This window comes from Phyllostomus hastatus, unplaced genomic scaffold (genome assembly GCF_019186645.2).
Source record: "Phyllostomus hastatus isolate PE091 unplaced genomic scaffold, TTU_PhHast_1.1 phas_contig_40, whole genome shotgun sequence".
Taxonomy (NCBI): domain Eukaryota; kingdom Metazoa; phylum Chordata; class Mammalia; order Chiroptera; family Phyllostomidae; genus Phyllostomus; species Phyllostomus hastatus.
The window spans coordinates 71,286,907-71,311,394 of NW_025333872.1; the positions used below are offsets into that span (position 1 = coordinate 71,286,907).

The 24,488-nt window shown below is 40.4% G+C and overlaps 1 protein-coding gene across 1 annotated transcript in view; it reads left to right on the forward strand.

Moving 5' to 3' along the window:
* Nucleotides 1-402: 402 nt before the first annotated feature.
* RSPO3 (R-spondin 3) overlaps nt 403-24,488 on the forward strand; it is a 76,578-nt gene continuing 52,492 nt past the window's right edge. The window contains exon 1 of the mRNA XM_045843409.1: nt 403-525. Coding sequence (XP_045699365.1) covers nt 429-525 — 97 coding nt within the window. The 5' untranslated portion in view covers nt 403-428. The remainder of the gene's footprint in view (nt 526-24,488) is intronic.

Genomic DNA, 24,488 nt, shown 5'->3' on the forward strand with positions numbered 1-24,488 from the left:
GCCTCCGTCGCTGCCGCCGCAGCAGCCGAAACCTCTGAGCCCCAGGGGCCGCCGCCACCAGCCCGCCCGCACGGATCCCGCCCGCGGCCGCCGCCGCCGCGCACCATGCTACCTGCGGCCGCCCCGGCGAGGCCGCGCGCTGCTCCCGGAACCCTCGCTCCCGGCGTTGACAGCCACCCTTGCGGAGCCGCCGCAGTTCAGGGCTCGGACCATTTGAAAGTACAATAGTTGGTTTCCCTCTCCACCCGACCCGCTTCGTTTGCCATCCCAGCACGCCCATCGGATCTGAGTGGAGAAGTTGCCCGCTGCTTGGGTTGTCTTGCTTTCTCTCTACACGCCTAACACCTACATATATTTCTAAAACATTCAAAATAATTAACAATCAAAAGAAACAAGGAGAAAAGGAAGGGAAACATTACTGGGTTACTATGCACTTGCGACTGATTTCTTGGTTTTTTATCATTTTGAACTTTATGGAATACATCGGCAGCCAAAACGCCTCCCGGGGAAGGCGCCAGCGAAGAAGTAAGTGCAGGGGTTTTTACGCGTTTGCTCCCCTCCGCCCGGTTCACCTGTCGGGTCGCTTTGCCTGTGCGGAGTCGGCTCCCAGCTCAGCGGTCCTCCCGCCCTGCACCCTACGCCTCCGAAGGAGGTAACAGTTTAGGCTCCGGGATTGACGGTGTCCCACGCCTTCCTGTCCACATCCCTGTGTTACTCCGCAAACACGCGGGTGCGAGTCGGGCGGACCGGGCGCTCCTGTGTCTCCCGCCCCCTTATAACTTCAGGTTCGCAGAAAAGTTTGGTCTATGGTTTGACTAGCTATAGGAATTGGTGCTTTTCTTTCGAGACTCGGACGCGGACCTCGAATCCCAGGGATGCCCCTGACCGCAGAGGAGACTCCAGCGGAGGTGCGCTCGCCGTGGCGTCCTCTCACCTTGGGTCGCAGACTCGCGTGGAAAATCCTGGCTAGGACCTCCCTTGGCGATCGGCTGCTAAAAGCCCGTAGGGCAGCCAGGGAATTAGCCAGCAAAAGCCTGCGCGGCCGTTGCCCCTCTCCACGCGCGAGTGGAGCAGGAGGCTCGAGGGGTACTCAGGGTGCGCGTGTCTGGGCGCTTCTGAGCCGCTAGCGGTCCCAGTCTGCGGACTGTGAGGACCTCAGAACCCGCCGCTGAGAGCTCAGTTTCCAGTTACACCCCTGCCTGCCACGCGTGAGCGCGTTTACCTTCTGAGATTCTTTCAAGTGGGTCGGTCCCCTTGGGCAGACAAAAACCGAGGGTGGGTTCCCCCTAAAGACTGAAGCTCGCCTTCTCCCTGTCTCTTCCCCCTACTTCTGTTGCTTGGAAGGTTGGCGTGTGAAAGCTTCTTAAGACAGTGTCCTAGCTGGGATTACATGGGCACCCCAGAGACCCGCAATCCACGCTCGTCTGTGTGAAAGGTGGCGTGTTCCTGAGATGAGGGGACAGAGGTGAGAATGTCACCTCTCCCTGCTCCAGGTTAGCCCGCCGCAAGGGCCGCCCTCCTGTCTGTGCCCACCGTGGCCGTCCCTTTGCAAATAAGCAGAGCTGGGGGCGACCCTCATTTTAGTGTCAGGGGGGTTGCTGGGGAAAGAAAGGGAGAGAGACCTCCTGCACAGAGCTCTCAGAGGCGCAGAGCGCGGTGCTTTCGCCTTTGCCCTTCGGGTCTCCAGCGCCGGGGAGCAAAAACCTGTGGCGGTGCTTGATTGCGAGCGAGACACCCTCCCAGCCACTCGGGACAGGCGCGTGTGCTGCGCGGAGGACACAGCACAGGCTTGTGGAGATGGAGATTTAGTAAACACTTCTTCGCCCCAGTTTGTTTCTGCCCTACCCCTGGACGTGAGGGTCCCCTGAAAGCTGCCTTTGTGCCGCTCGCCTCCGGCAGACAAGGTTTGATTCACCTGAAAATTGCCTTTTAAAGACGTGGCTGGGCCAGAGTGCCAGGAGCCCAGGGCCGGCATCACTGCCTCTGGGATCGCGTAGCAGGGGGCAGGAGGACCTAAGCTAAACATGTCAGGGCATCCGATTTAGTGTTCTTGGCCTCTGAGTGGTTTATAGTCTTCGTAAATCCTCCAACCACCCTTTCACTCAAGCCTTGCGCTCCCGCCTGGCGGCCCCCCCCCCTCCGCCTCTTCTCTCCTGGGGTCCAGCCGTGCAATTAAGTCGCAGGTCCGGGGGGAGAGGGATGTCAGGCATAGGTACAACCTCCTGTTTGCCGTCACTCTTCCAGGCGGTAGCCCACCCGGCGCCCATATTCCATTCCCTCCCGCACCCCACTGAGGACCTTAAGGACTAGAAGCCACACAATTGCTGGGGCGGGACAGGGACCTGAGCGTCGGTGTTTTAAGTGTCTCCGATTGAAGTTTTGGGGCCCCTGTGTCAGAAAGAAGGCACAGGAAAGAAAATTGGCCACCCATTCATCCCTACCTCCCTCAACGAGGATAACGACGCGGGAAGCTGTCAAATGAGGCTGCCCCAAGGCTACGGTCAGCTGTGGGATAGATAGCGCACCCCTAGGCTGGGACCAAAGAGGAATCGCGGAGTGAAAAGGAGAACTGCTTTTCGACCTGCCTTAATGGTCTCAAGGCCAAGTCAAAGGCGCTCTCTGGTTGCGTAGCGGGAATAAGAGAGGGAGTAGGTGGAACTGGGTTGAAATTCCAATTATTCTGTGGGAGTGGGCTGGGAGAGAGCTCCCGTAGCTGGGGATGCTCCTTGCTCCTTCGCACACTCGAGTCTGCCCCAGCGGCTGGGTTTGCTGGAACAATCCTGGGAGAGGGGCGACCCCTTGCGTCCTCTGAGGGGACACGCCAGATTCTCTTGGCAGGTGCAGTATGGTTTTTTGGAGAATGGGGAAGGGGTGGAGGGTAAGGAGAGAGCTTTGCTGAATGTCCAGAAACTCAAGGCCAAATTGCATGTGCACATACTCATCTCTTTGGAAATCTCTGAGAGATTCATAAAAAGCGACCCTTTCTCAAATAAGGACTAGAAAAGTTTTTTTTTAGTGAAAAATAAGGTAATATTCAAGGGTATTTTAGAAAGAAGTGGTCTTTACTGTTTGTTTTTTTCAGAGACAACTAAAGCGAAAATTTAAGAGTATCTCTTCTTAGCCTGTAGTTAAGTAGCTTAACTTTCCTAAACTATTAAAATCTTAACTAATGACCTGAGAAGTAGAAAATGGAAGTGTAAGAACGTAGTGGCCTTTTCAATATTTTAGTAGAAACATGTCTTGCAAAATAAAGATATTCATTTGTAGCACTAAATATTGCCAAGTTTAAAAAGCCATGGCTAATCCTCAGATGGAGCAGATAAAGCCTATCAGGCGTCCCACTGTTGTTCTAAAACAACTGCTAGACCATTTTCTCAGTGTTGTTGAAAACCAGTGATCTTGTTTCCTCTTTTTCACAAAAGAAACATTTTACATGGGGATTTTATACTTTAAAATATATACTGCGAGTTATGGGTGGATAAATAGACAACTTTTTCACCGATTTGGATTCATATCCAGTTCCTAGAGATGGCTAAACTAAATTTGTTCATGATCAAAATGAAATGCAATCGTTATTTAAAAATTCCCAAGCAACAATGTTTTCAGAGGTAAGCCTTAGCTTTAAGTACAGGGTGCTAAATCAAGAACCTGAAACCTAGCGTTTACCGTAATTGATTTCCAACTCAGTCTTCACAACTTGGTACAATCGGCTTCTGAATTCCAGCATATCTGCTAATAAAGGTAGTGATCAAATTTGTCATAGTAATAACAACCACATACCTTACTATTATACCACATTTTCACTTGAATTATTCATTTTTGCCCCTAAAGAGCCATTTGAACTAAAGAGATAGGCTTCAATATTCCCATTTTACAGAGGATGAACCCAAGAAACACAGGCTAAGTAACCTATACAAAGCCATACAGCTAGTTAGTGAAACTTGTCTCCAGCTATTTATACTACATGCTGATTCATGTGCGAGAGGAGCTGTCAGGCATGTTAAATAATAAACCCTATGACCTCCAGACCATCATTTACACAGTATGTTTGGAGAATACGCTGTCTTGGTTTACTGGAAATTTTTGAAATGATATTTGTATGTATTATACATTAATGACCAATATCAAAGAGTTAAATACCTAATAATACTAATAGAGCTTATTAAATATATTATTTGGTTGTTCAGAAGAAATTGTAGGGTCACAGTATGCCAGAAGACTATTGTTAGAAACATTACTTGCCATTATAGTATTCCTTTTCTTTGTCGCCATGTATTAATTCAGTTTTAATTGTTTAGATTTCAGTTAAATGCGAGATTTAAAAAGCCATTGTATGCATAATAACTGCAAAGTATTCACTGACCAAGCTATAAAAGTTTTAAATCTTTCCTAAAGATATTTGAAATAAAGGACTAAGGTACAAAGGAACTATTTCAATAGCAATCAAATAAAAACTGATTTATCAGAATATACTGCTTATTGCTCATGACATTGTTTCAGATATTGAGCCATTCTTTGAGATTCTGATGCACTCTTGGTGGTTACACGCCAATTTTGGAAAATAACAAGTTAACAACAAGGTGGGAAAATCTTTCATTCTGCTATGCATTTTGTAATCATAGTGTTGAATGAAAGTATAGTTTGGATATTGGCTACAATGTGTTTTATCACCTGTCTACTTTTGTTACCAGTCTACCTTGTATTTGAAAGAAACATTGTTTGATAGATGGAGACATGAGTAAAATTTGCTGGAGAAAGTATATTCTGCAACGTATCAGGTAAAATCAAAGCCACAAATTCAAACTAATAGACACTAAGAGCAACATCTAAATATAAGAAAAAGACACTTATTTTTTTCAATTCTAGTTTAAGCATCATTAGACTATCAGAATTCTTTCTTAAAATACCCTTTCTTATGCTATTTTAATTCTTTGATACTTCAATAGAAGGATTTCACCAAGAACATTAAGAATGATATTTTTAAAATGTCACCTGGGGATATGTTTATTGATGAGAGAGAGAAGAAAAAAAGGGAGAGGGAGAGGGAACTATCAATGTGAGAAACATCCATTGATGTAAGAGAGAAACATCAATCAGGTTGCCTCCTATAAGCACCCGACTGGGATCAAACTGGCAACCTAGGTAGGTATGTATCCTGACCAGGAATCAAACCTGCAATGCTTTGGTTTGTGGGATGATGCTCCAACCAACTTAGCCACCAGGCCAGGGCAAGAATGATAATTTTTAAATATTGTCTTTTTAGTCTCAAGTTATTCTCTGTAAAGTACTTGATAATATAAGAATGAGTGTGAAATTGATTTCATGTCATCATTTCAATTGGACTTTAAGCATGAAATATGAACAGTATTTCAGCTTGTAGGTAGATAAGTTTTGCTAATTCATTTTTCCATTAACTATTTCCCTGGCATCTAATATTCTAAAAATTAAGTCCTCAGAAAGCTATGAATGGAAATTACATGTAGTTAAATTTGATATTCAAGTAATTTTGGGGAAACCCTTGCCACACTACTATAAAATAAATGTATTAGTCATCTGATCATTTTAGACTATTTGAATCTGAACAGAGATCTTCAGATTGCTACTAACAGTCTAAAATATTTTAAAATTAAATGGTTAATCTTTTTAATGGAAAAGTTTGCAATTCTGTGTGATGCTGATAGCAGACTATGTTGCGTTGTCCAACACCACGTAGGGTTAAAACCAAATGATCTCTCTGAAGTTATTAGAAGGAACTATCAAAAAATATAACTATTCTACCTATAGTGACTCTACTCAATCATCTTTCCCCTCCTTACCTCTATCCAAATGTTTCATTTTGGATATTGTGTTAAGCTCTTTTCCCACTTCCTTACTATTTACTCCGCTAACCCCCACCCCAAAATCCTTTTACAAGCAGTGAATTCTTGAAATGCCATCAGACTGGGGATTGTGTTTCATGAAATGTAAGAATCAGCTTTGGTTACCGTTAGGAAAACACCACTCAGTTTTGAGAGCATGGTGAGGATCATGTAAGACAGTGTGTTGAAACTATGTTTTACTTGGTTGGGACTATTTCTTCTCTTACCAATGCATTGTACACTGACATTCTTTTGAGAATGATCATTTGAAAAAAAGTGGTGAATCATAAATTACATAGATTTTTTTGGCCTTTGATTTGAGGAATAATGTGGGATTGTAAAATTTTCTTAAGTTATAAAATGATTAGAGTATCTTAAAATTTACCATCTGATGAACAGCTTAGTCAATTTGAAATACTTTGCAGTTATACCTTAACAAAATTATATAAAGTATAAAATATACATCTGCAGAAGATGATGACCGTTTTTCTAGATATTCAGTTCTGCTCATCAGATCTTTCCATTAAGGAGTGTTACTGGCATTCTGATTAAAGTACTCATCCAGCAATTCTGAAAGGAACGGAACGCTCCACCCCAAGAACGGTGGCAGTGCTGAGAATGTTCACCATCTACGTGCCGCTGAGCGCAAAGTAATCCCATTTTCTGCTCCCAAGGTGTTTCAGCGACATGAAACTTTTAAGCAAATCACCCAAATTCTCTTTATATGTGAAAAGTTTGAATGATTTCAAAAATTCATTTCTAAAATCATGGTTACAGGTGCCTCTTATCAGATAAGAGCATTTCCACCTTATTTGTAATCTTGGCAAGGGACCTCGTTACCATCTGCTGTTACTGAAATTCTTCTGGAAGTTTTTCAGAGGAAACTGGTACTGAAGGATATGAATGCCCAATTAAATATGTATTTTATGACTTTTAACTCTTTTTATGTCTCTTGCAAGAATCAAATCCACTATTCAAAACTCTACCTTATTAATGTTCTACATGACCTTCAAGAATTTGATGACTTGTGTCATAAGTTCATGGTAGAGACTGAGACCTGAGCCGCAGTTGGGGGAGGACCCCTAGTGTATGTCGAGAAAAGGAGACTAAGCAGCAGACTGCTAGATCCTGCACTGCTACTAATACCTGGTAACCCAGTCAAGTCCCTTTAGCGCACTAGGTGCAGGTCCTCATCTGTGGCATGAGGTGGTTGGTTAGAAATTTACATGTGATTCCTATAGTCTCTTCAACCTTTAGTCTTTTGGTATGCAAATACACATCATGACTAGGGAGCTAGACAGTCCTTCTGAACTTCGTTTGTCTTATTCAACTAAGTTTAGTAGATAAAGATTAAGAAAGGACAGCAAAGTATTATTTATTATAAGTAAACTCATCAAATAAAAATTAGCTAATAAGTAATTTATCAAAGTACATGCTGAATTAATTATATTCCCCATCCTTCACAATTTCTAGTGCCTGAAAAGCATAGCCCGTAGCCATCCCGTCCATCAGCGTACTCAGTCTTCTGCAGGGCCGTCTTGTCCTGGGACCTAGGGTCACAGGTTTGGAACACCAACTAGAGTGATGCTGCAGAACTCCCCTACCATGACAGGTTTTCAGAAGTGGCCTGTGCTAGGAAGAAAGTGGCAATTGCAGTGGCCCAGGTTTCCAGTAATAAGGCCCCGTGCTACAATAATTACTGATTGAGCAAGAGAGCACAGTGCATACAGCGCATAATCTATGTGAACAGATCCATTGGTCTTGGCAACAAATTGGATATTAAGTGAAACGAGGAAGAGTGCCATATTTGGCACCAAACTTTGGAGGATAAAGACTCAGGTCTGGGTGAAGGGAAGAACGATGATGATAAATGTAAAGATGGGGAGGAAGGAGAAGCATATTTGGTAAGAAATTTGTTTTTCTTTTGCATTAACTTTACTTTGAGGGTCAGCAGGGTAGTACTTAGTAACTCCAAATCAAAGTTTCAGAGAGTGTCAGGGAGTGGAGATCGGTATTTTGGAGTCACTCACATAAAGGGGATAGTTGAATGTATGATACAAAACCCAGTGGTGCCTTGTTATTAAAAGTGCTTTCAGTGCTGATGTGGAAATGAACTCTTATTGGTAGCATCAAAATTAGATTAACTACATTAAGTTACTTTGTCTATTTTAAAGAGTATAACATAATTTTTCAACTGTGGTTTCCCATTTTTATATATGGTACTCTCTGTATTATATGAGAATGGTCACTGACATTGTGAGATGCGATTTTAACTTGCCAAATCTTTAGAATTACCTGTGGGACTACATTACTTTGCCACAGATCATAGGAAACTTGAAAAACTTTATGGTAAAGAAAAATAAGTTTCCTTATGATGTAAAAATAATTTTTAATATAATTCCATTTAAGTCTAGCATCTACTTAGAACAGCGGCATTCTACTTTCAAGAACATTTCTCCACAAAGCGTGCTCTCTTAAATTAAGTGAATTTCAGGGTCAGATGAAACTGGAGGGAATCCAGCTCCTCTATACAGTGTGTGGATTACCTCTGCATCATCCCCACAGACTAACTGTCCAGCCCTAGTAACAACTCCACCTCCCTTTCTCCTCCCATTCTATTTGCACTTTCTGTATCAGAAGCAGGTTCTATTTTCTAGGGTGCCTATCCTCCTAGTTCTCCTCTGAGACCTTGGCATAAGCATGGGATTGGATTTAGTTACCTTAACACATATTTCTAAAATGAATACACAATAATGCAGTGCGCCATATTCACTCCCAAAAATTGTCCTCTGAAAACTAGCTGGTAAGCATATTTATAATTATACCCCAATACAAAGCACATTCCTGAGAGTAAGTGGTAAAGCAGCGCCCATTTTATAACCACATGATACAAACCACCACCACACAATATAAAATAACAGAATTTGTGAGCTGCTTATTTTAGAACACTGTTTTCTTAACATATGCTTGATAAGTTGGTAAGAAAACCAACAGCTAGTTTCTCATGATTATGTTCTCTTCTCGTACAAAGGGAACTCATTGATGTGAACACAGTCATCTCAACAGAGGCTGTCATATAAGGAGAGGACTTGTAGTCACATTTCGCTGATAGGAAAGAGGCAAGATGTTGTGCCACAGTGTGTGCATGCTTCATGGCAAACTATAGCTATTCCTAGTTGTCAGAGCTACTGTTGTCTTTATATACATTTTATCTTAATATGCATTTATCTGTACTTTTTGAAGTGAGTGTTGTGATAGTGGTTATTATTTAAAGAGTTGCTGTGTTTTAACCATCTGTGAGTGCCAGACCCTGTACTCAAAGTTTTTGCAGAGATAACTACCTGTTATCTCAGGTAGTTCTCACACTGACCCTGTAAGGAAGGTGCCGATAGTCCCATATTAGTTGCTTCAGATCAGTCAGTGAAGGTGTAGTGGGACTTGAACCCAGGTCTGACTCTAAGACCCATGTCCTCCCTTGGTTCCTTCTTGTCACCTCCGTTACTGGGATTGGCACTGAAGGCAATCATGGCAACATTTTCCCAAAGTCCACCTTACTCCTTTCCCACCCTTACTCTCTCTTTGCTCATTATTCCTTCCATTCCTTCCTCCGCATTTAACCACAAGTCTCTTTCAAACATTTACTGTAGAGGTTGCTTCTTGAATTGTGATTCTTCTCTCCCACACCTCTTTCTTTTCTTTACCCTTTTTGTCTCTTTCTTTAAGCCTGCCCTGTTGATGGTTTTATAAACATAAAGTGGCTGATATTTTTAATTGGAAAAAATAAAATAGCACAGTTTATATGAAATGCTCTGAGATTCTTCTTCCCATTTACGGTGTACATGTCCAAGAGAAGATTAACTTAGGCATGAGGATGTGGGTGAAGTCTATAATTTTACAGTTAAATATCGAAATTTTTCTATGTAATTTACAACCACAATAGATATTTCACTGGCTAGTTTTTGTTATCCAGAAAAGTTATCTTTATGGTGCTTCATAAAATCTGTTATTTATATTACTTTTACCATGAGCATTAACAGTGACCTCCACTCCAAATTCTTGTTTTATAGGCCTTTGTATGGTGATTTTCAACCCTGATTTCAAATTAAAATCATGTAGGGATCTTTTTTAAAAGGCAAACCAACGCCAGACTCCACCCTCAACCAAATGAAACAATTGCCGGCGCTGGGGCCTGGATATCTGTATTTTCAAAAGTAGTCGTGTTGACTGCAATATGCAGCCAGGGCTGAGAAGTACTGCTGGATCCTTAATTCGAGAACAACTATTGGTGCGAAGCAGTCCTTGAAAACAGTGCCAGTTCATGATGGTTAGATAGATGGCACAGACTTGTGTGGCATGTGATAAGAGATGAGGTTATAGGTCATTTGAACAGATAGTTTAAAATATAAAGCAGTTCGGTAGTCCCATATCGTTTATCAATCGAGTATAGTTACATTTGTGACACTGACTAGTGCAGACCGAGCTGATAGAGAATCATCCTCCGCCAAAGAGTCTAAGAAAAGAGAGCAAAGGCCACCCAGTGAGAGAGTGAGTTTTACAGATACGGGCTTCGGGCTTCATAGAATAACATCGGCGCTGTGGGGCGGAGTGATTGGGGTGAGCATGCTCTCTGCTGAACTCTATGCCATGAGTGAACGGGGAAGTAAAGCGGATGGGAGACAGGGTGTCAGCCACACCAAGAAGCTTTTCAAAGCTACTTGATAATAAGCAAATGTTTTTATGTCTTAGCTGAAAACTGGGTCCTCTTTGTTTTTAGAGAAAACGTAATGGTTAGGAAACTGCCTAACAAGAAATAAACATGCTTTTGTACTTTCTACAACTCCTGACCAATTTTAGATTGACTACTGACAATCAGTAAAACTACTATATAAATCGCATAGTTTTAACTCTATGGAAATGGATTGAGTTTTGTGGTGGGTTATTAATTGATGAACTTCATGTCTTTAGTTCTCTCCTAATGTGCTCTTCTTTGGGCATCTATCTTCATTAAATCTTGTTTATTATTTTTTCTTGCCCAGGAAGGATTTTCAGTCCCTGTCACAAACCAGGGAGAGCTCCGTGCATAGTGAAGTGGAAGTGCAGGCTTCCTGTCAGGCTCGATTTTGCTTGTTAAGGTGGCTTCTTGGGAGAATTTGGGTTCTAGTGAGTCACTAGGCCAAATCCCAATAACCGCAATTGCCAGAAGTAATTAGATTGAGGAAAGCCAGGCTCCTGGGGAGGGGAGTCATCACAGCGCACTTGAGCCATTGCTCCGTGGTCAGGCCCAGTTCGTTGTCCCTAAGGAAGGGGAACAGTCATGAGTTATGGAGAGCAGAAAGTCCACCAGAAAACAATGCTTCCCACCAGTTTTATTTTTCCCTCAATAGCTTATCCACCCTAAGCAAGCAAGAGATGGAACTAAAACATCGGTATTTGTGCACAGTTCGCATCACCGTCCTCACACAGACCACCTTGTCTGCCGGCGTGACTACAAACACACACACATGCAGAATTCCGGCTGCCGCTGCCGTCATTCCACGTTCTCCCCGCCCCTCCTGAGTAGATGAAAGGAACCCAAGGAATGTAGCCTATGTCTTTGTAAAAGAGGCGTCTGACTAGGAGGGAAAGGGAAGGGAAGGGACTCTTGTAAACATCCCAAGGTCAATTTACGCATGCTATTACTAACATAACCCTTGGAAATAAGAAAATAGTAGTACACTACACCCACCAGGACTGGAGTTTTAAAACCTCTAGAGCTAGGAAAAAGCCAAGAGCAAACTTAGGATTTCTTGTACTGAAAAGGATGCCATGTTGAAAGGTGGTACTGTCACTAACCAGGTAGAAATTATTAATAACTTTAGTGGTGCTCTAATTTTAAACTTACAATATGGTAGAAATCAGAAGAGTGTTAAACCTTTCTATAGGCAAATATTCAACTGGCATGAATATATGTAATAAATAACCTAAGTGAAAGTTCACCTTTGAAACTATTGGAATTGCCTTAATACCAAAAAAAGGTACTCTCTCACTTCACAGGTCTTTAATGGAAGGAAGACACAGAGCTCCCACTGATGATATTCTTAATGTGGAAAGCTTCACATTCCTTTATGACTCAGGTGACCTCAGTATATTTCAGTACTTTCATGACCTTAGACTCCTAGTTCTCTCCGTTTCAACCTGTGGACAGATGATATTGCTTATTTTAAATCCACTGACAGGCAAGCAGGCAGATTCACTTTCTGGCCAGCTTTCATTGGCAACTGGCAATCTCTAGGTAATATTTGGCAAATAAACTCTGACCTTGTGCACCGTGTACACCAAAGAGTCATAAGGAACCTGTTGTCAATATATTACCCATCTAATGGAAGTGTTTGTTTTTCCCTTCTTCTTGAATTTGACTATGAGATAATCTAATAGAAGAATCCTAATTTTTGGAAACTCAGCAACAAAACTGTTCCCTGTGTTTACTTATATGGCTACCTTTCCATGGCATGTAATTTCTGCCATGAAATCCTAAAGATATAGGCAAATGCTACTTGGCCACAAACCAAATAAGCACATACAGAACAGCTGAGTATTTGTTTCTTGCAGAATTCAGTCTTGTTTTCCAATTTAGGACCAATTTGTTGATTTAAATCTAAAAGGACTCTCACTACATTTGGTATCAAAAAATGAAGCCCAAAGGTGGTATCCTCAGCCCCTGTGGCCTCAATCCCCCCACTCATTTCCTGCCCTCCTCAAAAAGATAGCTCTTAGCCCCCTCCACACAAAGACAATTTAAAAGGTGCAGTCCCTCTTTCCTATAGCACATTTCTAAGACACCCATCCAACTTTTCAGTCTGTTCAGAGCTTGATGTAGATGCAAGCTTTTAACACAGATCAGTGGGATTCCCTTGGTAGCTGGTGGGCTTGCAGGGGACCATATGGATGGACTCTGGGCCCCAGTGCAATCAGCAGCGTGTGCCCTTCCACTCAGCCCAGAGCCCGGAACCCAGCCCTGATTCATGTGCATTTTCAGACTTGTGAGCATTACATGCTCATACCTCAAAATTTAATTTCTAAGAGAATAAAGGGGAGTTTCAGGAAGAGGCATTCCAAACCACTTCATGTTACCGCTCTCATTTTCAGCACCCTTATGGACATCTCACATTGCAGAAATTCATTATGAAGTATTTGCCTCTGAACTTAATATATTACCCATGCTATACATGGAGAGTTTACAGCCGCAGAAAACTTTATGTAATACTGTTTAACCAAACTACCTAAATCACTGGCTGTTGGCAGAAGTGCTATCATTCATCAAATAACACATTTCAAATGAAAATTGCCAAGATTTTCCAGTTCAGGATATTTTCTCCACCCTTCCTAGCCCAAACTCACTTCTTCATCCACTCCCTGAATGCTAAACCACTACTCAGATGAACTGAACAGTCATGATTTTAGAATCTTCCAAAGAAAAAACAAACACACTGATAGCCGAGTTCATTATAAAACACTGCTGCATTTATCTTGGCAGCTTTTATTCCTCTCCTTGCTAACTCTTGCATGCTGACTCTCGCTCAGCAGGTCATGGATGAACAAGTCATTTCTGTATGTGAAGCACCTTGAGGACCATTACACAGACTGAGTTTGGTGTTGATTCACACTTCTTGAACAGGTTTCTTTCCTCAGATGCAATTTATTTACTGGGTCTCTGAAACCTAAATAATCCATTTAAGTCTGAGACAAACGGAGAGTCATTTTTATAAGAGCAATAAATGAAAGTGGCTGTTCAGATACTTTCCTTGAACTGGTCTGCACACTGAAGTACCTTTTTGTTAATACAAACCCTTGATATTCCAGCAGGGTGCTCCCTGAAATTCTAAGGCTGCTTGGAATGATGTGACCAGTGACCAGGCATCTCCCCTCCCCCACACACCAGCCTCCTGCTTCTGGGAGTGTGCCAGCAATTTTGCAGGATTCATTCTGACAACTGTTCTAGTATAAATATTTAGAGAAATCCTTCCATTAGAGATTAAACAAAGTGTAAGTAACTGTTCCTAAATGATAGATCTTATTAATGTTTGCAACAGCAGGCTTTATGCTATCTGATGCACAGATTCCAGAGTTGCACACTGAAGAAGAGACTAAAGAAAGAGAATGATGGCAGAGATCACATTGAATTGTATGTAATCTGAACTGCAGAATATTATTTTAAGTTATCACTGCAGAGATGACTTATCTTTAAAGTGCATAGAGTATTGGGGAAATGAGTTCATTTAAACTGACAGTAGCAAAAATTTGCTTCTGGTGTCTTAATGGTTTAAAAACAGTGAAAGGCAATTACCATGCCAGTTCAAATGCAGTTCATAGCTAATTCTCCATAGTCCTACCAAGTGAGGTAATATATCTGAGATCCTGTCTGATGTAAGTTCTGGTTTCTACATAGTTATTCAAGAACTATTCAAAGATATAATGAGTGAGCTCTTCATATCAAATATCACTTGTTAGAATAGGGCGGTACTCTCACCTTGAGAGGCAGAAGCTCACCATTGTTCCACTTCTGTGCTTTCCAGGTTGTATGGCATTATCATGTGCTTGTTACATACTAGGAGATCCCACAGAAAGTAGTCCAAAGCATCGGAGACTCGACTGACAGAATTTCAACTTATTTCTGCAACATCAATGATTATTGGGGTACTTGACTAGAACGGGTGCACATCGTCTAGTTATTGTTTCCTCCTCCCCTTGACAATTTAAGGCAGACACTCAAACATGGAAGGCCATGAATTTTAATTCAGCGCCTTTATTCATGTCACAATTTAAGATTTCTCATTAATATATACTGTTTTTTCTTCTCCACAGGAGTAGGAATTCTTATTTTACTTGAGGTGAATTTTTTTTCAGTAGAAAAGCATTTTAGAAAAATAGATGTTAAAATACCTATAGTGGGATTTTCCTTTTCCTTCAAACATATAATGACAATCATTCACTGTTGAGTCTCCCATTGAATTCCACTTGTATCCTGCATTTGTTCATGGTTTTGCAAAGAAAATAATAAAAATAGATTTAAGGGAAATGAAATGGAAACTTCATAAACTTCATCACAGGAGAGTAACACCTTTCTAATTGCCTTCTTAGATTCGAGATCTTCTTGAGTTTGGACTATAGTTAGAGAAATCCCACATTAAGGGGCAGGTGGATTGAGTTCTAATTAATACTCTGCTGTAAAATTTAGACAAATCATTTAGTCTGTAGTTCAGTGGCATTCACTATAAAATAGGACTCATAATTTTTCATTTACCTGAAAGCAGGAGAGTGATCTTGAAGGCCTTCCAACTGTAAGATCAAAGAGCTTTTTGCCTTTTCTTCTTGTAGCATGCTTTAACCTTAGATAGTTGTCAGAACTTCAAGAATGTGGAGTTAGGGCTTGAATTCAAAGGCATAAGTTTCTGTTTCTACTTTCATAGAGTGTTTAGACCATAGTTTTAGAAAGCTAACAAGTGAAAAATAAGTTCTGTTAGGGGTAAAGTCTTGGAAAGACTTGAAATTAAACTTAGTTCTAACTAAAACAGCATAAATTCATTCATTCAGCAGCTGTTTATTGAATTTAGTATGTGCTGGGATTACAGAAGTGGGCAAAAATCACACATGAAACCTCCCCTCATAGCTTATCACAGTGGTTAAGGATAGAAAATATAAAGCCAGAATTAAATAGTATTTGGCTCAAGATAAACTAAAACTGTTAGATACTCTTTATAAGCTGTATCACATTTTTCAAAGGTTTGTTTAAATAGAATTACAAATTAATTGGTTTACAAGTGAACCTAAATACAAACCCAGACTCTTCTCTGGAAAACAAGGATACTAGACAGCACGGGGATCAGGCAGGAAGGTGGAAGGAAGATCAGCTGAAAACACTGAAGTTTATTGGGCCTCCCAGTATTTTCTTGTCTGAAAATTTATGGCAAGTGAACAGGAGTCATCATTTAGCGTGACGTTTGTGACAATCATAGGAAGTGTGCTATGTGCACTGTAAACGTAGTTGGCATTGTTAGGTAAAGCTTGTAATGGACTAGCATAGCTTGTCTGAGCGAATTTCCATTTTCGGTGCATTGAGTCATTGCTATAGTTGAACTTTTACACTAGTTCATTAAGTGGAATTACTTTTACTAAATAAACATTAAAATATTTGATGTTTTAAAATAGTGCATTTTTGTCTATCTCTCTGAGGCATTTTTTCAAATGTTTTATGATAAACCCTTGACCATTACATGCAACATACAATCCAATCTACTTAAAGCACCAGTTTGGCAAACACATATCAACAATTTATTTGAGTTTCTTATGTAAGCCTCTTGATGACATTTCCTAACATCAATTGATAGCTTTAAAGATGTCAGCTGCCAGACTTCCAAGTCCCGAAAAGAACATGATCCAGTTCTTTTCAATGTGTTATCACTAACTGAAGGGTGTTGAGTAAAGAAAGGTAACTATCAGGTCTTTTCCAGTTATTATTTCATGTAACCCTTACAACAATCTCATGATACATTGATAACTGTTTTATAAAAAAAGAAACTGAGGTTCAAAACAATTAAAGAATGGACCAACACAACATAGCCGGAAACAGAACTAAGTGTATACCCACATCTTTGTACCTAAAGCACGGTTTTGCCCGTTCCATCTTGCTTTTCTGTAAGTCTGCTACAGAAGAATGCCAGAGGGAGGTTAAATGATGGAGAGTTCTCTTTGCGCGGCTCAGAGTGAGCTACTAATGACTCCTTATGCAGAAGTGGTTACTTGGAAGTGCACTGAGAAACCTCTGAACTGTTTTTAAAGCAGGAGCCTGATAGGGTCATAACTATTATTCTTAAAAGATTACTCTAATTGCTAAATGGTAGTAGTAGCCATGATAGGAAATGGAAAGTTGGAAGCTCCATTAATTAAAGTTGTAAAATCCATAGTAAAGGGTGATTGGAGATGGGGGTGAGGAGGGCTTTTAGATTTCTGGCTTTAATAACCAGATGGTGTCATTTAGTGAAATAGAAAATATCAGAGAAAGAACACATGTGGATTAGGTGTTCAACATGTTTTAATAGGAAGATTTGGGGGAATAACTTATACAGCATAATCCCCTCATGTTACTTTGCAGGAAAAAGACAGGCCAGAGAAATTTCTTGATGGAAGTCCCTTTGCAGGGGAGCAGAGCAGAAATAACTCCCATGGCCATTCTGTAGCACCGAACACCACCTAGCAGGTGCACGGCTCAAGGACTGACCTTCCAGAGAGTGATCTATGGAGTTGCCGGCAATCTGATTTCTTATTTAGTTAGTGCTCATTTCAAAGAGAATTATCTGTTCACTGGATGAAGATTTATTTCCCAGACTTTTTATTTCCTTACTCCAAGAGATTCAAATCTTAAAAAGTTACTATAACCTGTTGCCTGTTCTAACATGACTCATGACAAGGCACAATTAAAAGAAAATCAGATACACATACTCTCATCAAATACGGATGTCAGTTTTCTCATCAAATGAGTTCTTATTCTATTCTTGGGAATGGTTAGATTCAAATCTGGCCCTGAGTTGTAAAGTATCACTATGCCTATTATTAACAATAACACAACATCATAATTGTATAAAGCTTATTTGATTTTTTCAATACCCTTGTGAAATAGAAAGAGCAGGTTTTACCATTCTCATTTTACAGATAAAGTTCAAAGACATTAAGTGACTTGTATAGTATCACAAAGTTAGTAAGTGGCAGAACTCAGCCTCAAATTTTTTGTTGGTGATATTTGTTTTGTTTTATTAGAAGTTCATAGCCTTTTCTGTATTGCTACTATCCCATTTATCTCCTGTGGAGTTCCTACTATTAGTATAATTCCTTTGGGCTTGACATTAAAAGCAGGTAAAGTAGGGGAAATTTTTGTTCAGGTGAGGTTATTCTTACTGGCTGATAAGGTGGATTGGTGAATTCATCCTTTCCCATTTGCATACCTATGTGTGAGCCCATCACAGGGAAAAGGATATAGAAAGGATAGGGTGCCAGATAAGCTATTTTAAAGACTGAGAAAAAATGCTTACAAATCTAAGAATAATATTTTAAGTCCACCCCTGGTTGGTGTGATTCATTTGGTTGGAGCATCACCCCACAATCCAAGGGTTGCAGGCTTGATTCCCAGTCGGGGCATGTGCCTGGGTTGCAGTCCTATCCTCAATCAGCACTATGGGATGTTTCTCTCTCTCACTTCCTCTCTCTCTAAAAAGCGATGAAAAAAGTGTCCACAGATGAGGATAAAAAATTAAGTGCATGGCTCCTCTAATAGTCCTTTTAAACCAAAAATAGCTTTAAAAAAAGACTTATAATGACACATTATTTTGTAAAATTATTAAGAAAAAAGCCCTGGCTGGTGTAGCTCAGTGGATTGAGCACAGGCCTGCAAACCAAAAGGTTTCTGGTTCAATTCCCAGTCAGGGCACATTCCCAGGTTGTGGGCCAGATCCCCAGTGGGGGATGTGTGAGACACAACCACACATTGATGCTTCTCTCCCTCTTTCCTTCCCTTCCCCTCTCTATAAAACTAAAAGTAAATAAAATTTTTAAAAATCTAAAGTTAAAAAAAAAGAAAAAGACTTTCGCATTTTGTTATTTCGTTGTCTTTAACCATTATTTCTGAACTAGGATCCTAAAATAACCTCCCTAATTAAAATTGGTCGGGGGCCTTTTGGTGATGCAGAGAGTCCAAAGCAACATGTTTGTTGGAGTTATCATGGAAAATGGGCCATGTTGGATCTTTCTGTAACAAAAGGTTTTGGCTATGTAGTCTCAATGTACAATGGTCATTAGTAAGGGACCACAGGAAAATTGGTTTCATCCTGTGGGGAAGATGGAAAATCAGAGGAATTGCTGTGAGGTGTCTCTGCTCCTACTTCGGGCAGTTTTCATGACTAACTTTCCAGACCCTGTCTCCACAATGACTGCTCAGCCAGAACTCAACATCAGGGATTGATCTCAAACAGTGCAAAACACAATGGGATACTGTTGCTTTAAGAAATTAAATTTAGCTCCTGCATTATAGCTCTGTGTGTCTTTGGAGAACTTGGATTCTCAGCCTAAACTAATGCACGCTCAGGTGTGATGGCTGAACTGCTGAGTTGAAAGCATCCCCTCAACTTTGTTTTCTGAACTCCTATAACACCTGAACACCTTTCTTTAAAATCCCACCACCTTTCAAAGCAGCGATGTTGCTTTGCTATCTTTACAGTAAACTTCTTAAGCAGCCTCTTATATTTTGTCTTAACTTTTCCTCCCCTCTGTTTTTCTCCATCAATTTTACATTTCAGTCCAACCACCCAACCAACCAAACAAACAAAAACCCAGCCAGAAGAGTGCCGCTAATGCTAGGTAATCCCAGTCAAGGCACCCAAACCTCATAAGCCTCAGTCTTGGTTTGGGAGGTTTTTGGTTGTTGTTGTTGTTTTTTAATATAAAATGAAGGTGGTTATTTACTCTTCATGATTTATTGTAAGTCTGTTAACGTGCCTAGTCCTGGGCTATGTGTTTGGGATCCAAAGTGGAAATAAGGCAAGTCCAAGCCCTTGGTACCTCAAAATAATCATTTTTACCTGCTTTCCTCTGTCCCTCAGTCAACTTTCTTCTAGTGTGATATCTGAATCCCCTTTTCTCCATTAATTACATTCTTTTGTGCCTGGTCTCCCAAGTTACTCCTTGTTTGCCCGTATAAATTTGATCGTCCAATCCTGTTTACTCTTCTTTGCAAATAACCTTGAAACCCATGCCCTCCTTTTCCATCGATGGATGCTCTTCTTATTCCACTAACAACAATGTCTGGCATAGAACATCACGTCCAGTGGCCTCTCTCAATGTTTAGTTTCTCCTCCATTGATTCTTCTCTCCATCATATCTGAAAACCAAACTAGATTATGTCACTGATTTGTCCATAAATAGTTCCTCTAAATTGTGTATCAGGTTAAACTCAAACACACACCCAGATTCCCCTTACTTTTTAAAACTCAGCTCAAATTTCAGGTCTTCCAGGTGGTTACTTGCCTGCTTTCTGCCAAAGTCTTGTAGATAATGTTCACCAACCTGATGTTCATTTTGTTTATGATCTCTCACCATACTTTGAACTCCTAGGTCTTAAACACCTTTCCTAAATCACCAAGCATTATTTGACAAACAGTCTTAAGGAAAAAAGAGAAAATGTGTTGGGTGCGTTCTATGGTAGTAGAACTTCCTGAAAGACAGGTTTACATTCAATACGGGGAGATGTTTTAAGATGTTCAATATAAGGAGATGCTGTAAAATAATTATATTAGCTACCTCCAAACACCATAATATTTGTTTTACTAGACATGATTAAATACACTGTTCTGCGGAAGATGTTTGAACGAAATTCCTCTGAAGTTCCAAAGGTTTATGGCTCTATCAGCTGGAAGCTAATTGACTGAACAGACCTCAGTGTTCTCATCTGAAATGCAAAAGGGAAGGAAGAACTCTAAGATCCTTTTAAATTCCACAGTCATAACCACCATTCTCCCAAATCTTCTATATGTTTTACACAACCACTCTTGTTCGTAACATTCTCTCTCTTCCCCCCTTTCCATTTTTCTAAGTTATTCTTGCATTTTGAGTCTTATAACTATTCCCAACTGTCTTCTATAGCCTTCACATACTTCAACCATCAGTAATTGCTCCTGCCTCTTAATTTCTGTTGCACTAAATTTGTAGTCTATATATTCGTATTTGTGGCCCTTAGAATATAAAAGGACTATTTTTACTGACTGTACTGTAGTCTTCTTTGTCAGAGGCCATATTGTACCTTTTAGTCCCCCAAAGAGTATTTCCGTTAATCACAGAATACTTATTTGTAAAGATGGCAAAGATGTGATGCAGCGCAGTACTTGTATCACCTGCCTCATGTTCACCTGGGGTGACTTTTTATAAATGCCGTTAGCCTTATTAAAAAGTATTCCAGGTTATTTTACAAACACAGTAAAGTTTTAGAACCACTGGTACGTCCCTTCAGGTTCTGTATACCATTTGGCATCATTTTTATAGCATGCCTTACCAGTTTCAGTCTCTTCAAGCAGGTTGCCGTCTTCAGTGTCGAGTCCCAGAGGACTTTTTGCTCAGGATGCTGTGTGAGACTACCATCGGTACCCATTAAAATCTGTGTACACAGTCCTTAAGAAGTAACTCCTCCCTATGACTATTAATGAGTCCCTGGCTCCCTGATGTTCTAAAGATTTCCTGTCCTAGAAAGAAGCATCAGCATTTGCCCTCTCTGCAGTCTCCTCACTTGAAAGTTTCTGAGTGAGTTATTAACGACAGCAGCTCCCAGCTACCTCTAATGAGTAGACATGGCTTAAGGTACTTCTTGAGTAAAACAAAATGTCTTATGCCTACTGACTTGTAATAAGTGCCTGCAAGAGTGCTAAGGTGCTTACATATGACCTCAGTTTCACTCCCCACCCCAGTATCTATCAAGCACATATTCCCATGGTACAGATGTGGAAGCGTCGGCTCAAAGAGGTCAGTGACTTTTGTGTAAATAAATAATCAGACTGTGAACTCCTGGACACAGATTACTGGTTTTATTCATCTTTGGATGCCCACTAACCAGCACAGTGTCTGAATGTTGCATAATTTAGTGATTTAAATGAATAGTGAGATGAAGAAGTAAATTTTGGCTTTTCAACTAGTAAATGTCAGAGCTCTGTATGAGTCCAAAGCCAGTTCTTCACCACCCAGCCCCTGCACTCCTCTGGGAAGTGTGCGGGGCCCATTTCTGAATAAGGTGGTGATTCAGTGAGTGTGCACATAAGTACAAAAAGGCATCACTCTCACAAAGGTGCATGTCAGCACCTCCTGTTCTCTCAGCAGTTTTGTGAATCTAGTAGAAAAACCCACTTATTTTTCAGCTCATGATTTTAGACGTGACACATAAAGCTGCACTTATTTCATGGTATACCCACTATTTGCACATCTTCTTGTGCCTGTTAAAATACCGCAAGTCCCTTGCCTGCTGTTTGCTTATGCTAAGACTTCAGCCATTAGATATTCTAGTTTAGCAGGCTGTGTGGCAAGAAGATCCAAGTTTATTCATAATATAACAAAGTGGAGTTTGTTTTTAGCACAAACTGAAGTTTGTTCCATTCAAGAATGCGAACTTAGTAGTTATAGAATCACACCCATGCAGATTCATTACCATTAAACTATCACATTTTCTGTTTATGTTGATTTCTAATTAATTCTCTCCTTTAAAAAAAAAAAAGGAATGGCGCTCTCAGCCAGACCAGAGCACATAATGATTCCCACTGTTGGATGAACACTGTTGGATCTGTCTCGTGAAAAATGCTGTTATTACCACCCACTAACTCATCAACAGGTCCTGGCTCTCTACAGAATCTGGGTCTCCGTCACCCCTATCCACACCCTCTTGTCCTCTATTCACCTCCATTTGGGAACATGGCCACTTGGAGAAGGGGAAGCTTTCCTCCCTTAGCAACAGCTGGAGATACTGATTCAGTACCTTACATTTTACACCCATGGCAGAGTGCATTAACTTATGATAGAATTTCTACTTGTGGTTAAGAAAAAAACACTATGTTTGGTTCCACAAATGCTTTTTGTTACAGTTTCAGCTGCAGAATCAACTGTAGCTGTCTGGTAGGTCACTGGAAAACTAATATGGTTTTCAATACTTTTGAAGAATCAACTTTGGAATTAGCCCTTAGGTTATTAACTCATTTGCTGGAAAAAAAAAGAACATGATTTTGAGATTTTAAAAGGAGATTTATTTTAGAAGTGAAACTATAGTGTTGTTCTAAATTATTTAGACTGTGTCAATATGCATCTCTAATGGCAAGAATTCAGAAAAAAGATTGTATACAACATTGCAAATGGTTTTACTTTTTATTCTCTGTATGCATTCTTATAACATTTTATATATTTCATAATTTTCCTGTTTCCCCTCACCACTACCACCACCACCACTATCCCTACACATATTACAGGAAGAGAGAATGAGAATTTGAAACCCCAAAGCAAACTAAAACTACTGCTAGAAAAAGATGGGAGGAACAAAGTGGAAACAAAGTGTTCCCAAGAGCAAAGAACATGTAGCAAGGCACAGTCTCTTCAGAGATTGTAATCTGAATGTAAAACCTGAAGTTGTGGCTAGTTAGAACATTCTCTAATATAAAAATTAATAAGAGAACATGTTTTCATGGAATCCAACATGCTGGTCCTGTTCCATGACCCATAAATTCAACAAAAATTAAAATGAATAAATAAATCAGGCAAAATGTGTTCTTGCCTTTCCTTCTGATATTTACTTAGCAGGGCAGAAACTGAATACGCTTGGTATAGAATTGCAGCTGTTCACTTGGTCCAGGATGGCCAATAGGATCTGGCTCTAACCTTCTCTCACTCCATCTCATTCTGCTCACAGCGCCACAGCCTCATTGGTTTTCCTTGTGCTGCTCCTCATGCCCAGTTCTTCCCCGAAGCCTTAAAATATTTGCACTTCCTGATGTTCCACTTGGAGTACTCCTTCTCAGGTGTTCACGGCTGACTCCTTCTTATTCTGGTCTCAGCTAAAGGGCAATCTTTTCAAAGGAGCCTTCCCTGGCCACTGTATTTAAAGTATCTCCCTAGAGCTACACTCTGCCTTATCCACCTGTTTATTTCCTTCACAACACTCCACAATGTTTAATCAATTATTTGTTTACTTGCTTATTAACTGATTAATTTTGTGAAGAATGGAACTGAATGTTTTTTTCAGTCCTGTATTTCTGCATCATGAGTCATGTTGGGCACATAGTGAGTTATCTGAAATTTTTGTTGAAAACATTAATTGTAGTCCTCACTATGCGGGCTCTATGGTGCCTGCTTTTGTCTATCTTTTATTTTTAGTCCTGATTCTATGGCTTGTGGATGGACAAAGCACAGCCATAAGCCACCAAGTCGGCATCTAGCTACCAAATATTCATCCTATCTTAGATTTCAGGAATTCTGTATCTGCCATCATTTGCTAGCCATTTTCTTAATATTTTGAGCTGGCTTGATTTTAGTGGAAAGTCTAGTTAATTGCTACCTACTGTTAGGTCTGTTTCACTGCTGTGGTTTTATTTAAAGTATTTATAGGATATAAATATTAGACTCCCTTCAGGAAATTATTATTCAGTAAGAGAAAGAGAAAGATTTTCCAAGTTCTGAAAGAAATAGTTTCCATTAAAAACAGTGTGTTTCCCCACATAATAATGGTGGAGCCCTAGCTGGGCTGTATTCGGCAACTAGTGAATACATTCCTCTCTGAGACTGTTAGGAATTTTGTGAAACCATTGGTGTGGGCACAAACTTTCAGAGTATTCAAGGTTGACCGCTGGGACAGAAGATGAGGCAGACTCTATTATCCTAACTGCTTCAGCTCAGTTAATGTCTGGCTCTTGACTTTGATAAAAGATCAAATACAGTGTGAGTGTGTCATGTGTCTTACTATGTTTATATATATACACACATTCATATTCATATGTATATATACATATGTATAAATATAGCATAGGTGAATTTAAATTCATATAATGATTAAAACATTGGTATATTAAAATGTTTAAACCATCAGAA